At 45.5% G+C, this 13,743-nt stretch overlaps 1 protein-coding gene across 1 annotated transcript in view; it reads right to left on the reverse strand.

Annotated features, from left to right (window-relative positions):
* adgrv1 (adhesion G protein-coupled receptor V1) overlaps positions 1-13,743 on the reverse strand; it is a 230,300-nt gene that overhangs the window by 16,937 nt on the left and 199,620 nt on the right. The window contains 2 exon segments of the mRNA XM_046350008.1: positions 247-368; positions 12,008-12,165. Coding sequence (XP_046205964.1) covers positions 247-368; positions 12,008-12,165 — 280 coding nt within the window.

Below are 13,743 nucleotides of genomic sequence, written 5' to 3' on the forward strand. Positions count from 1 at the left end.
ATGTCAGCAATTTTTCCCTGATTGCTAAGTTAGTTTAGCAGCTAGCTCCCTGCGAGTAGGATATTTACTCCATTTAATGTTGTTTTAACTCCAAAAATATCAACACCATGACCAGAGTAGTTTCAACATAAAATGGGAGAGGGACCCATATAGGAGTTCAATTAAGTCTTGTGATTTTACCGTGCAAAACATGTCTGGATGACGACACACACAATGATGATGGAGATAATGACAAAAAGGTCTTACCAGCAGGCAGTTGAAGATGACGTAGAGGATGAGCATCCACAGGTATCCGTAGCCCATGTGTAGTCCTGCCCACAGCCACACCAGGGACACCAGGGAAAACAGGTACAGCACCATGGGCACCTCTGCAGCACACACAACAGGGAACACTTAATGCACAGTTAAGACACACAGACACTCAGAGAGACACACATGCATGCATGCATAGATGCACGCATGCACATACACGCAGACAGATCATTCTTAGAATTAAATAAATTACATCAGCCTATTTCACAATCAGAAATTGGGAGCTTTCCAGAAGGTCAGAGCGCTCTGATCCCTGCTCTCTCTCCATGTCTGGCTCTGGTCCATCATCCCAGTGCTCTGGTCCAGTATAGAGTAGTGAGCTGGATCTGGGGCAGCAGGCAGCAGACCAGGCCCTTGAGGTTGATTAATGAAGCCTCTCTTAATCAACACACTTTATACTGTAGGTCACAGATCCTGGCACCGGGGTTGCCAAGTACAGTACACCCGTCGCACGCACGCACGAACACACACAATCTGTGCCAACTGCTCAGCTAACTCACTCTAACTAAAGGGCGCATCGATAGATGAGAGTGAGTGAGTGAGAGAGAGAGTGAGAGAGTGAGAGAGAGTGAGAGAGAGAGAGAGAGAGAGAGAGAGAGAGAGAGAGAGAGAGAGAGAGAGATAAGCACAAAGACCATCTACACAATGACAGGGCTGTTGACCAGAAAGCAGCCTCTCTCTTGTCCAAATTGCATCTGGTCCCTAAAAGTACTCCATGAAGCTAACCTCCGAACTACACTCTAAACCAGGGATGGGAAATGTTTTAGTTTTGGTGTTCATTTTGTGCAATTCTACACATTTTGCCATATTTTTTAATGTGATATCTAAGTGACTGACTAACAAAATCAATGGGGGCCAAAACTAAAGCTCAAATTCAACCTTGATTACTGCGAGTTTAGAAAGCTGGCGCCGAGTCCCCCACCAAAAAAGTGGATATATATATATTTTTTTATTTGTAAAATATTTTTTATATATATATATAATAAAATAAAGTAAAAACAATGTTGGCAATATTTTTGGTCAGACTGAGTGTGTGTGAGAGTCTGTGTGTATGTAAAGTACATGTATGTGTGGGTTAAGTCTTGGGGGGTTCACTAGAGACTTGCAACAGATCTATGGTGAAATTAGAAGCCTTGATTTCAGCATGTTGGAGCAGAGGGACTTTAGCCCGCCCCTCAGAGGGACTTTAGCCCATTTCTTAACCTACTGAAGCAAGTGCACTGACCTTGAACCACTCTCAGTTGATGCTGAGAGGTACAGATCTAGGATCAGCTTCCCCTACCCCAGTCCTAACCTTAACTAGGACAATGGTTGCCAACCTTTCCCCTTCCAAATCACCCTCAAAAGCTCTTGAGAACCACCATTCACAGAGTCACATATATATATTTTTTTTACATAACATAAAATACATTCGGTCAAATTTAGTCCATTTAGCAGTGAAGGTAACTAATTAAAGGCCTATTATTACTTTTAGAAACAATTTGTATTTCGATTTTTGTATTTCTTTTTTATCCTCTAAAACTTGCGGACAACCTGCAGTTCCCTCACGAATTCAAGAAGAGGCATGACTCCACAGTTCGCCTAAAAAAAATACCTTACCCTACAATGTTGGACATTGGGTAGCACAAACATAATACAGTACATTCATGTTATGTCCTCCAGCATTCTCTTCTAGCTCAGCGTTGAACTAATGAAAATGTAGTGCCTGGACACAATGAGCACATACAGAGAGGAAGGGATCTGACATTTACATGAGCACGCTCCCATTAGTGTGTGTTCTTGCCTGTTGAGAACAGAGTGTTCCACGTTAACTAGCCAGACCCAGGATAATAAATCCCTATTACCATTTGTTTTCAACGCCAATGCAGATGTGGTCCTTTGATCCCCCAGTCTCAGTCTGTGTGTTGATTGTAGCTGGATGTTGACCAGTGCACTCTGTTTTTTCTTCTCCTGACTGTTACTGGGGAGACTCTCTGCCGGCCCGGGGTGGAGTGTGTTGCGGGTGATGTGCGGAGCTTAGTGATATCGAAAGGTGATGAGGGGAAGAAGCAAGGAGCAAGTGGTGACTGGAAGACTCAAACTTGTGCATGGGTATCACAGTACAGCAGAACACAAGCCGTCAGTGCTGGTTAAATGTAGGGCACACTGTTCAGTCCACTTCACAACTGGGCAGGAAACACAGGGCACGGGCCCAGGGCTAAGCAAATAGCCTACACATAGGTGCCACATCCACCACCTTGTCTGCTCTCTCCCTCTTCTTCTTCCACCTCTGTGTGCCAGTTTTCCATATTTCTATCATTCCGTGCGATCCTTCCCCCCCCACTTTCCTCCGATCTCACGCTATCATAAACTCGCACTTCCTTCACGCTCTCTCTCTCTGCCTCTCTCACACATCTGCATCCCTCTCCGCTCCTCCCTCCTTGGTTTTTTCCACCAGTGTAAGCACATTCCTGGCTGTGGTCTTGGTAGGAGGTCCCACAGTGGGAGCAGGTTCCAAAAGCCTGCTGGGAAGGAATGGCTGGTCTGCTGGGTCCACAGGGATGGGAGAGAGGAGCGGCAGGGTGCTTTCCATCACTTCCCCATGGAGATAATATAGTCCTTATCTTATCTTATCTTACTGTACAACCTTGAATGCAGAACGGACCTTAATAGACAAAATGTGCCCATTTTTATATAAAAAGCCGGTTTAAAAACTTTTTCCCGCAGCTTCCACTGGAAATAGAGAGATCCCTTTCCTTGCCAAGATCAGAAGAGGAGAGGATAGGGCTACAGTGCATTCGGAAAGTATTCAGACCACTTCCCCTTATAGACATTTAGTTACATACTGGTTTATTCTAAAATTGATTTAAAAAAAATCCTCATTAACCTACACACAATACCCCATAATGACAAAATAAAAATGGAGTTTTAGAAGTTTTGCAAATAGATTAAAAATAAAAACACTAACACCTTATTTACATTAGTATTCAGACCCCCTGCTACGAGACTCGAAATTGAGCTTAGGTGCATCCTGTTTCCATTGATCATCCTTGAGATATTTCTACAACTTCATTGGAGTCCACCTGTGGTAAATTCAACTGATTGCACATGATTTGGAAAGGCACACAACTGTCTATATAAGGTCCCACAGTTGACAGTGCATGTCAGAGCAAATTCCAAGCCATGAGGTCAAAGGAATTGTCCGTAGGGCTCAGAGGCAGGATTCTGATGAGGCACAGAACTGGGGAAGGGTACTAAAACATTTCTGCAGAATTGAAGGTCCCCAAGAACACAGTGGACTCCACTATTCTTATATGGAAGAAATTTGGAACCACTAAGACTCTTCCTAGAGCTGGCCGCCAGGCCAAACTGAGCAATCCGGGGAGAAGAGCCTTGGTCAGGGAGGTGAGCAAGAACCCAATGGTCACGCTGACAGAGCTCTAGAGTTCCTCTGATGAGATGAGAGAACCATCCAGAAGGATAACCATCTCTGCAGCACTCCACTAATCAAGCCTTTATGGTAGAGTGGCCAGACGGAAGCCCCTCCTCAGAAAAAGGCACATGACAGCCCTCTTCGATTTTGCCAAAGGGCACCTAATGGACTGTCAGACCATGAGAAACAAGATGATCTGGTCTGATGAAATGAAGATTGAACTTTGTCCTGAATGCCAAGCGTCACATCTGTTGGAGGCAGCATCATGCTGTGGCGATGTTTTTCAGCGGCAGAGACTGGGAGACTAGTCAGGATTGAGGGAAAGATGAACGGAGCAGTACAGAGATCATTGATGAAAACCTGCTCCAGAGTGCTCAGGACCTCAGACTGTGGCGCAGGTTCACCTTCCAACAGGACAACGACCCTAAGCACACAGCCAAGACAACGCAGGAGTGGCTTCAGAACAAGTCTCTGAATGTCCTTGAGTGACCCAGTCGGAGCTCGGACTTGAACCCGATCAAACATCTCTGGAGAGACCTAAAAATATCTGTGCAGCGACGCTTCCTATTCAACCTGACAGAGCTTGAGAAAATTTGCAGAGAATGGGAGGAACTTCCCAAATACAGGTGTGCAAGCATGTAGTGTCATACCCAAGAATACTCAAGGCTGAAATCGCTGCCAAGATGCTTCAACAAAGTACTGAGTAAAGGGTCTGAATACTTATGTTAATGTGATATTTCAGTTTTATATTTGTTATACCTTTCCATATAAACATCTGTTTTGCTTTGTCATTATGGGGTATTGTGTGTAGATTGAAGAGGGACAAAAATAATTTAATACATTTTAGAATAAGGCTGAAACGTAACAAAATGTGGAAAAAGTCAAGGGGTCTGAAAACTTTCCGAATGCACTGTATGTTCCCTGTGTATTTGGACTGACTGGCTTCTCAGTGTGAGAAGACAAACTGTGTGGAGGATGGGAGTTCAACACAAACAAGTGAGCCGAAACCCAAGATGGTGTTGACGATACGGTCACAGAGGGGTTATCAGCTGTAACAATACACACAACACAACACAGCATACCCCTACACTGGACCCTAGGCTTGGGTTCAATTAAGTTCACTAGCAACACAGGAATAATTGAATAATACTGGGGTTATGAATAGATGTGGGTCTGTTCGTGCCCCATGTGTTTGTTTGCCCCATGTGTTTGTTTGTGTGTGTGTGTGTGTGTGTGTGTGTGTGTGTGTGTGTGTGTGTGTGTGTGTGTGTGTGTGTGTGTGTGTGTGTGTGTGTGTGTGTGTGTGTGTGTGTGTGTGTGTGTGTGTGTGTGTGTGTGTGTGTGCGTGCGTGCGTGCATATGCGTGCGTATGCGTGTATGTTTGTGTGCACGTACGTGCGCTCGTTGCTGTGTGTTTGTGTGGTCTTGCAAAACTCTTTCCCCAAGCCCTCTTCTGTGAGTCCTGTGGCTGGGCAGCCCAATAGGTCTGGCTACAGGCCCGCTCTGGGCTGCTGTGTTAACATGGAAGAGTGAGCTAGGAGGGAAATGTAACTTGTCATCACACCTAAATGGCAGACCCACAAGTTCCACTGTGGACTTCAAGTCAAGGGGAACTCCAAGTACTGCTACCGTGTGTTTGCCGTTTGAAAAAAAATAAATCCCAACACCAGTCTTCCTAACATGTATAATAACAGAAATAATTCATAGAATGAATAAAGACAAGATAAGAACATTGGCCTAATTAAATGCTGTAATAATATCCCTCTGTGGACCAGACTCTGTTGCCTCTAAAAAAAAAAAAGTTTTAAAACACATGAACAAGCTAGGCTGGCAATATATGTATCGTCTTGTAATCTATAAAACGCCATGCTTTGATAGGGTCAATGGGTTTGGAACACAACCGTCGCCATGGTTTTACAGCTGGGTGTCCGCTTATGCTATCAAATTGTCAGTCATTTCCATTCTGTGTGAAGCAGCAAGAAAATGACATTGCATAATGATAACATTGCGTGGGTGCTACCCGTCCAATCCAATAGCGTGGTTGCTAAGTACTGTTAACAGTGCAATGATAAGAATGGGGGGGGGCAATACACATTAGATAACAACATCATACTCAACACTGTACTTAAAAAAAGGCTATCAAAACGCTAGTGCCAGCTGTAAAGGCCTCACTCTTGGAAAGTCTGACAATAAGGGGAAGGCCTAATAAAATATGTGTTGTAGCAATAACGTGAGCTGAAAATTGTGGCCAACAGTACGACATCTCGGGGCCAAAGCAAGTGGTGGATAGACAGATTTGATCCGTCCTTTCCCTTAGAATACACAGAGTACGTAACCATTGGCTGTAATTTGGGATTAGGAGGTGGTCAGCTGTTTGTATAACCACTCCCATGGCTGGTGACAGCCTGTCTAGGGTCAGTGATTGCATCGTGACTCCTCTAATTACTGTGGCATATATACAATAAGTACAGTTGGAGGAATCGTGTGTAGTGGAGTCTCAATTGCACGCAGTAGCAAGCTCAAAATGGCACCCTGTCATGTTTTTGCCTGCCTGTCTGACCGAGCCTCTCAATAATTTGCCCATAGAATTGTAAGTCTGTCTGTATGTCTCACTCTAATCCCTGTGACACTCATCTTTTCCCTTTGAAAGCAATGTATTGACAGAAACGTCAACCATTTGACGCATCTTTTCCCATTGAATCCAATGTATTGACAGAAACGTCAACCATTTGACGCATCTTTTCCCATTGAATCCAATGTATTGACAGAAACGTCAACCATTTGACGCATCTTTTCCCATTGAATCCAATGTATTGACAGAAACGTCAACCATTTGACGCATCTTTTCCCATTGAATCCAATGTATTGACAGAAACGTCAACCATTTGACGCATCTTTTCCCATTGAATCCAATGTATTGACAGAAACGTCAACCATTTGACGCATCTTTTCCCATTGAATCCAATGTATTGAGAGAGAAGAAAAACGTCATTATTTGTGACGTTTTCATATATGGTGATGTGACAGGATGACGTTTTCCTACGATTATCATGTTGGTACTGCACCTCAGTCTGTACAACACAACCAACACTGGAAGCGCAGAATCATGCACATGCCTTGATCAAGGTGGTCTGTGGGACTGAAATGCCGAATAAACGTTTAGCATACACAGGATGTCTTCGGTTCTTCCGCACATGTTATCTAAGACGTTTCTTTATCCCATCCGCTAAATGCACCACATCTGGTCCTACTGCAAGGTAACGAGCCTGACACCGACGCTGCATTCCACACCTGGCTGTAGAGTAGAGTATGTCTGCAGACTCACACCGACGCTGCATTCCACACCTGGCTGTAGAGTAGAGTATGTCTGCAGACTCACACCGACGCTGCATTCCACACCTGGCTGTAGAGTAGAGTATGTCTGCAGACTCACACCGACGCTGCATTCCACACCTGGCTGTAGAGTAGAGAATGTCTGCAGACTCACACCGACGCTGCATTCCACACCTGGCTGTAGAGTAGAGTATGTCTGCAGACTCACACCGACACGGCATCAAATGTGAGTGACGTCAGAGGCCGTGGCATATCTCACAGCACTTTCAGAGCTGTACCTGCGGGTCAGGGCCAGGCAGATGTGAAATAAGTGGAGGCCTGTGCTTATCTCAGCAGCAGTCCGGTCCTGGTAAAGGAGCAGAGGGAATGGTGTCCGTCACCTCCTCTCGTCTCACAATGATTACATCAGCATTCCAACAGGCTCCTCTGTTGTTCTCACTCGCTCTCTCCCACCATCAATAGCAGTGGTCATCAGAGGGGAGTGAGCCCACGACATGAGCCAGATAAACTGAAATCATTCTGTGAATCATTTGAGAAACGGAAACGCCGATGGACGACAGTTTTATACGCTATATGTCTTGAAAAAGAAAATGCCATTTACAAATGTCGAATAGAGCACAAGCGTTTGCAGAGTTGAAATCTGTCATAGAAACAGTGCCAGTGAATGAGACTATGAGTCTGGAAGCTAATATGAAGAGACAGGTTCAGTGATCTGTCCTGTTAGTCCCACTCGTCAATAACAGAATTTACCAAGAGGCTTGGCATCTCTACACAGTAACTCCAGTCATCCATGACACCCAACACTTCTGGTTCCCAAGGCTCTCAACCCTGATTGGCTGAAACATTTGAAACATTCAGCGGTACCTCCATGCCGACCATTAGAGTAGCATTCATCTGCATGTGGCACCCAGGGGCATCATAATGCTGGAGAGGGCCCTTTAGTGTGCTCTCTGGCTCACTGATAAAAAAACCTTCTCTATCTCTACTACAGTAGCCATGTCTGCACATCAAGCCTCTTTGAGCCCAAATGAGAATCAGTCTAGGCCTTCTCGCCAGCTTCTCATCCTACAACCTTGAGTTATATAAACTCCAGACAGACAGATCCAAGCCTAGAGAATCAGCCTCATATTGAAATGAGCCAGTCATTTCCTAATAGAAGAGTCAGACCTACTGAAGAAAGTCTATAGCCTAGTACAGGGTTTCTCAAACTCAATTTCCTGACTAAATGTAAAAAAATATATAAAACCTTTAAAGTGTAATTTTCCCCCAATTTTCAAACCCTTTTCAAGTTTTTCAAAGGCTATCCGTCCTGTTGGATGAGGATGCAGAGAGCTGTGAGAAAGTAAAGTGCCTTTTTGTCGTAAAGTGCTTCTACACCTGCATTGCTTGCTGTCTGGGGTTTTAGGCTTGGGTTTCTGTACAAGCACTTTGAGATATCAGCTGATGTAAGAAGGGCTATATGAATACATTCGATTTGATCAGTTGTGTCCTCAATGTTGTGCCCCTGGTCCAAAGAGCATGTGATGACCGTGGTCCTCCAGGGCGCTGTCTGAGCAGCACGTAAAACTATGGAAGCCCATCTCCAATACCAAAACCATATCAAATATAGGTCATAGAAATAGGACATGTTTTGTTTCACTTGTAACATTGTGTGGTGATTTCAGATGTGGCACCACAGGTCCCAGAGTGATGGAGGTGGGAAATTGTTCCCTGGGGCCCAAAGTTCTTCCTGATCTGGAAGTAAGCCAACCTAACCAGCTCCAGACCTTAGTTGTAGCAAATGACACATTAATAAACTAGCTGGGAACATTTTTTTATATGGGCTATGATGGGACCAGAAAATGTTTCTCATCAAGATCATATGTAAAGAAAATAAATATACACTACAGGTCAAACATATATCGCTGCGTATCGCTGTAGAATGCTGTGGTAGCCATGCTGGTTAAGTGTTACTTGAATTCTACATAAATCACAGACAGTGTCACCATCAAAGCTGTTGGTTTGGATGAAACCAAAAATCTCCAATTTGGACTCCAGACCAAAGGACAAATTTCCTCCGGTCTAATGTCCATTCCTCATGTTTCTTGGCCCAAGCAAGTCTCTTCTTCTTATTGGTGTCCTTTAGTAGTTGTTTCTTTGCTGCAATTCGACCATGAAGGCCAGATTCGCACAGTCTCCTCTTAACAGTTGATGTTGAGATTCATTTATTTGGGCTGCAATTTATGAGGCTAGTAAACTCTAATGAACTTATCCTCTGCAGCACAGGTAACTCTGGGTCTTCCATTCCTGTGACGGTCCTCATTGGAGCCAGTTTCATCATAGCGCTTGATGGTTTTTGCGACTGCGCTTGAAGAAACGTGAAAAGTTCTTGAAATTATCCATATTGACTGACCTTCATGTCTTAAAGTAATGACGGACTTTCGTTTCTCTTTGCTTATTTGAGTTGGTCTTGCCATTATATGGACTTGGTCTTTTACCAAATAGGGATGTGTTCTGTATACCCCCCTACTTGTATACCACCCCCACCTTGTCACAACACAACTGATTGGCTCAAACGCATTAAGAAGGAAAGAAATTCCACAAATGAACTTTTAAGAAGGCACACCTGTTAATTGAAATGCATTCCAGTTGACTGCCTCATGAAGCTGGTTGAGAGAATGCCAAGAGTGTGCAAAGCTGCCATCGAGGCAAAGGGTGGCTATTTGAATAATCTGAAATATAATATCTTTTTGGAATTGTTTAACACTATTTTGGTTACTACATGATCAGATATGTGTTATTCCATAGTTTTGATGTCTTCACTATTACAAGTAAAGAAAAACCCTTGACGGAGTAAATATTCTAAAACGTTTGACCGGCAGTGTCTTTAAAAAGGCCTAGGCAGCCTAGCCATCCTATATGTGAATATAAATCACATATATCACATTCACATCAGAACACCTCAGAACACAAATAAATTGCATTTCTCATCCAGCCTGTGTAAATAAGGAGTTTTAGAGGCTGTTGAAAACCTGTTTATGGACCTCACTCTAGTGCTAACCCCCCCCCCCCCCGAGTGTGTGTTTGAGTGTGTGTGTGTGTGTGTGTGTGTGTGTGTGTGTGTGTGTGTGTGTGTGTGTGTGTGTGTGTGTGTGTGTGTGTGTGTGTGTGTGTGTGTGTGTGTGTGTGTGTGTGTGTGTGTGTGTGTGTGTGGCTGCGTTAGTGTGCCCCTCAGGGTGTAGGGCACAGGCAGGTACATGGGCTCTAAGGCTGAGGAACAGACGCCGGCAGTGTCAGAGGCATGCCGAGTCAGCCACTACAGCACGACGTGACTGTGTGTGAGCCGGTGTGTGTTTGTTAGGGCCAGTGGCTCTGCCTTCTCTACAGCGGACACACAAACACACTCCAGGGGAGGGGTAGAGAGGCGCGCAGGGCTGCCTTAATCGACGTCTACGTCATCGGCGCCCGGGGGAGCAGTTTTTGTTGGGGTTAACTGCCTTGCTCAAGGGCAGAACGGCAGATTTTTCCACCTTGCCGGCTTGGGGATTCGAACCAGCAACCTTTTGGTTACTGTCCGAATACGCTTAACCATTAGGTAGCTGTTTGTTCACCCGCATCCACCTGTAGTTGCTAATAACCCATCCGCAGCCGCCCGACTATATGAGATAAAGTGAAGATTTGAGGCCTGCACCAGACCCCATAGAAAATGTGTTTCAGGCTAATGTCAGAGACAGACAAACTATGTTTTGACAAAGGGTACAGGATTTTTTTGTTTCAGCTTATAATTTTCCAACATTTTAGTAAACGACATGTTAGTCAACTTGTCTATAACTAGATACATGCAGTTTCTCTTATATGTTGCCCCAGAGTACTAAATAAACCCTTGCTCACCAGGATAATGTCATAAATGACAGGATGAATGGTTCAATCTAGCTGACATTGTTAAAGTTCCCTCTGTCATCTCTGCATCTATCGCAGAGCAAAGACATTTAGGGACCAGGGATATGAGTTAACCCCCGCATCACTAACACACACAATGTGGCACAGACCACACACGGTGTTGTGGGGAGGTTATGGGCAGCTTTGCCAACCAAAGGACTCGCACTAATTCAGGCTTTGCTTTGTCATTGGAGGGAGCGACCAAAACACAGATACTTAGCAACAATGGAGAGGGATTTGATTCACGATACCGACGGACCAGAACAAAAGCCAGGGATAATGTGTGTGTGTGTGTGTGTGTGTGTGTGTGTGTGTGTGTGTGTGTGTGTGTGTGTGTGTGTGTGTGTGTGTGTGTGTGTGTGTGTGTGTGTGTGTACAGAATATCCTCTGTTTGCAAGGAACTGTGTCTCCACCCACTCTGCATAAATCCAAGTGAGTAGCATACTCATGTGTTTTGTACTGATGTGCACAATGCACACATGTGTTTTGTACTGATGTGCACAATGCACGCATGTGTTTTGCACTGCAGTGAATGTTGCATAAAGCTTTAATCAAGGCTGCCCTATGGCGCCTGATCAGACGCGTGCTCGCTTTGTACGCGATATGAGCGTGCGCGTGTCGGGGTGGTTTTTGCAGGCCATTGTGAAAAATAGTCCAACAGCCTGGGTTGGGGATTAGATGTGTGTTGTAACAAGCAATCTCCACAGGCTTTTCAGGGAACCTACCACAGAGTGTTGGAACAAGGACATCCTGCCCACCATCTGTGGATGGGCCAGCCATGGGGGCTGCGGTGGGGGTTGCTAGGGGTTGTTGGAGATGGGTGAGACGGGAAAATAAAGGTATCTCTGTGGAGGATGTATTTGCTATAGAGCTGGTTTTCAGACTTGGTCTGGTTACTCGAGACATGGAGGTGGCTAGATGCTCCAACCCATGCCATAAGTCTCATAGTGGGCAGACTGTGTGTGAATTCACGTTTGTATTCTTGAATGCATGTATGTGTGCGTGTGTATGTGGGGTGGGGGGGTAATATACCTGAGCTGTTGGTGCGTCCGCGGTACACATCATCGTAGGCCTTCCACTGCTGTGTGACCTGGTAGGCATGGATGAAAACCACTAGTACCCCGACCAGGCAGATGAGAGGCACCAGGGCTGCTGTACACAGAGCAGCATAGATATTAGGAATGAAACACCTGCAGAGAGGGGAAGGGAGAGGGGAAGGGAGAGAGAGAGGGAGAGAGAGAGGGGAAGGGAGAGAGAGAGGGAGAGAGAGAGGGGAAGGGAGAGAGAGAGGGGAAGGGAGAGAGAGAGGGAGAGAAAGGGAGGGGGAGAGAAGGGGAGGGTGAGAGAGAGAGGGGGAGGGAGAAAGGTAGGAGGAGAGAGAGGGGGAGGGAGAAAGAGTGAGAGAGAGAGAGAGAAGAGGGGTGTTATTGCACAAAACTTGCAGTAAACAGCCAAGGAGAGGAGTAAAATGAAGCCCTGGCTATGTTCCTTTATTGCTCTGTATTAGTTAAAGACATTCTTGCTTCCTATATCCATAAGCAGGATCTAGGGCCTGATACCTCTGATCCTTCACAAGACTCTCAGCCTTCCCAGTGAAGAACAAGCTACAAAGACATTTCCTTTATGCACAAACATCTACTTCAACCTCCCTCTCACAACTTAAAGTATTAAAGTATTTTTCTATTTAAGGCCTTGGGGGGGTCTTTTTTTGTTGTTGCCTCCTTTTGAAAACAGCGTCTTATTTATCAAAGGTTTATCGTCGATACATCTGCAGTTTTGGCCAAGTCTTCGGAGCGTGCAAGGACGAGAGGGCTGCTGTCGTCTACGAGCTCTGCTGTTGGTCAGGGGAGCGAGCCATTATCCTGCAGGGATCAAATCCACCACTATCACTGACCACTTCAAATTAAAAAATCGAACAGTCCTCTTCTAATCTCTGGTGAAATACTGATCCTGAATTCTGTGTCATATTTGATCTTGGTGTAGCTTTGTAATCCATCATTATTGTAAGGGGATGAGCTGAAGTACTGCGCACTTACTTCGGCGCGCGCGTGTGTGTGTGTGTGTTTAAGGTCACACTGTTGTGTCCTTGTGGCAGCACATTCCAGCACATGGTTGGGGAGGGCAAAATATTCAGCACCACAGTGGGCCAATTGGCACAGTCAGACATGGCTCCCAACTCAGTCTCACACAACAAACACACTCCCCAGGGAGTGCAGCAAGAGACACTGTGTTCTTTCTGAAGGGGTATCCCTGCTCTGACGGCCCTCACGCCACCCTCCCAGTGGTAAGCCTAGCTATGGTGTCCACGAGGCCCAACTGTTCCTCCATGCCCAGACACAGTCACACCCCCAATGGTCCCTTAATGACCACTGACACTTGTCATGGATCTCGAAATAGAGCCGGGAACAATATTCATTTATAGTACTGCTTTTCTCAGGAGTATGTCGGTTGGTCTGTGTCTGTCCGTCTGCTAGTCGGTCCGTCCGTCAGTCTGCTTTTCTGTCCGTCTGTCCGCCTCTCTCTCACTCACTCACTCTCACTCTGTTCTCTCTCTGCCACCCCCCCCCCCCTACTCTCTCTCCCTCCCTCTCCCGCCCCTCCTCTCTTCCCCTTTCTCACTCCCCCCCTCCTTCCACGTAATCTATTCCGAGGAATTCACTCCCATCATCTGTCCAGTCCCTGTTGTGTTCTAGTCGTGTCGTTTAGAAAGGTAGGGAGCCTGTGTTCGGCTCTGGGAAAAACAACCCAGCCACTTTGTTATGGCGAGA

This window comes from Oncorhynchus gorbuscha, linkage group LG05 (assembly GCF_021184085.1).
Source record: "Oncorhynchus gorbuscha isolate QuinsamMale2020 ecotype Even-year linkage group LG05, OgorEven_v1.0, whole genome shotgun sequence".
Classification (NCBI taxonomy): domain Eukaryota; kingdom Metazoa; phylum Chordata; class Actinopteri; order Salmoniformes; family Salmonidae; genus Oncorhynchus; species Oncorhynchus gorbuscha.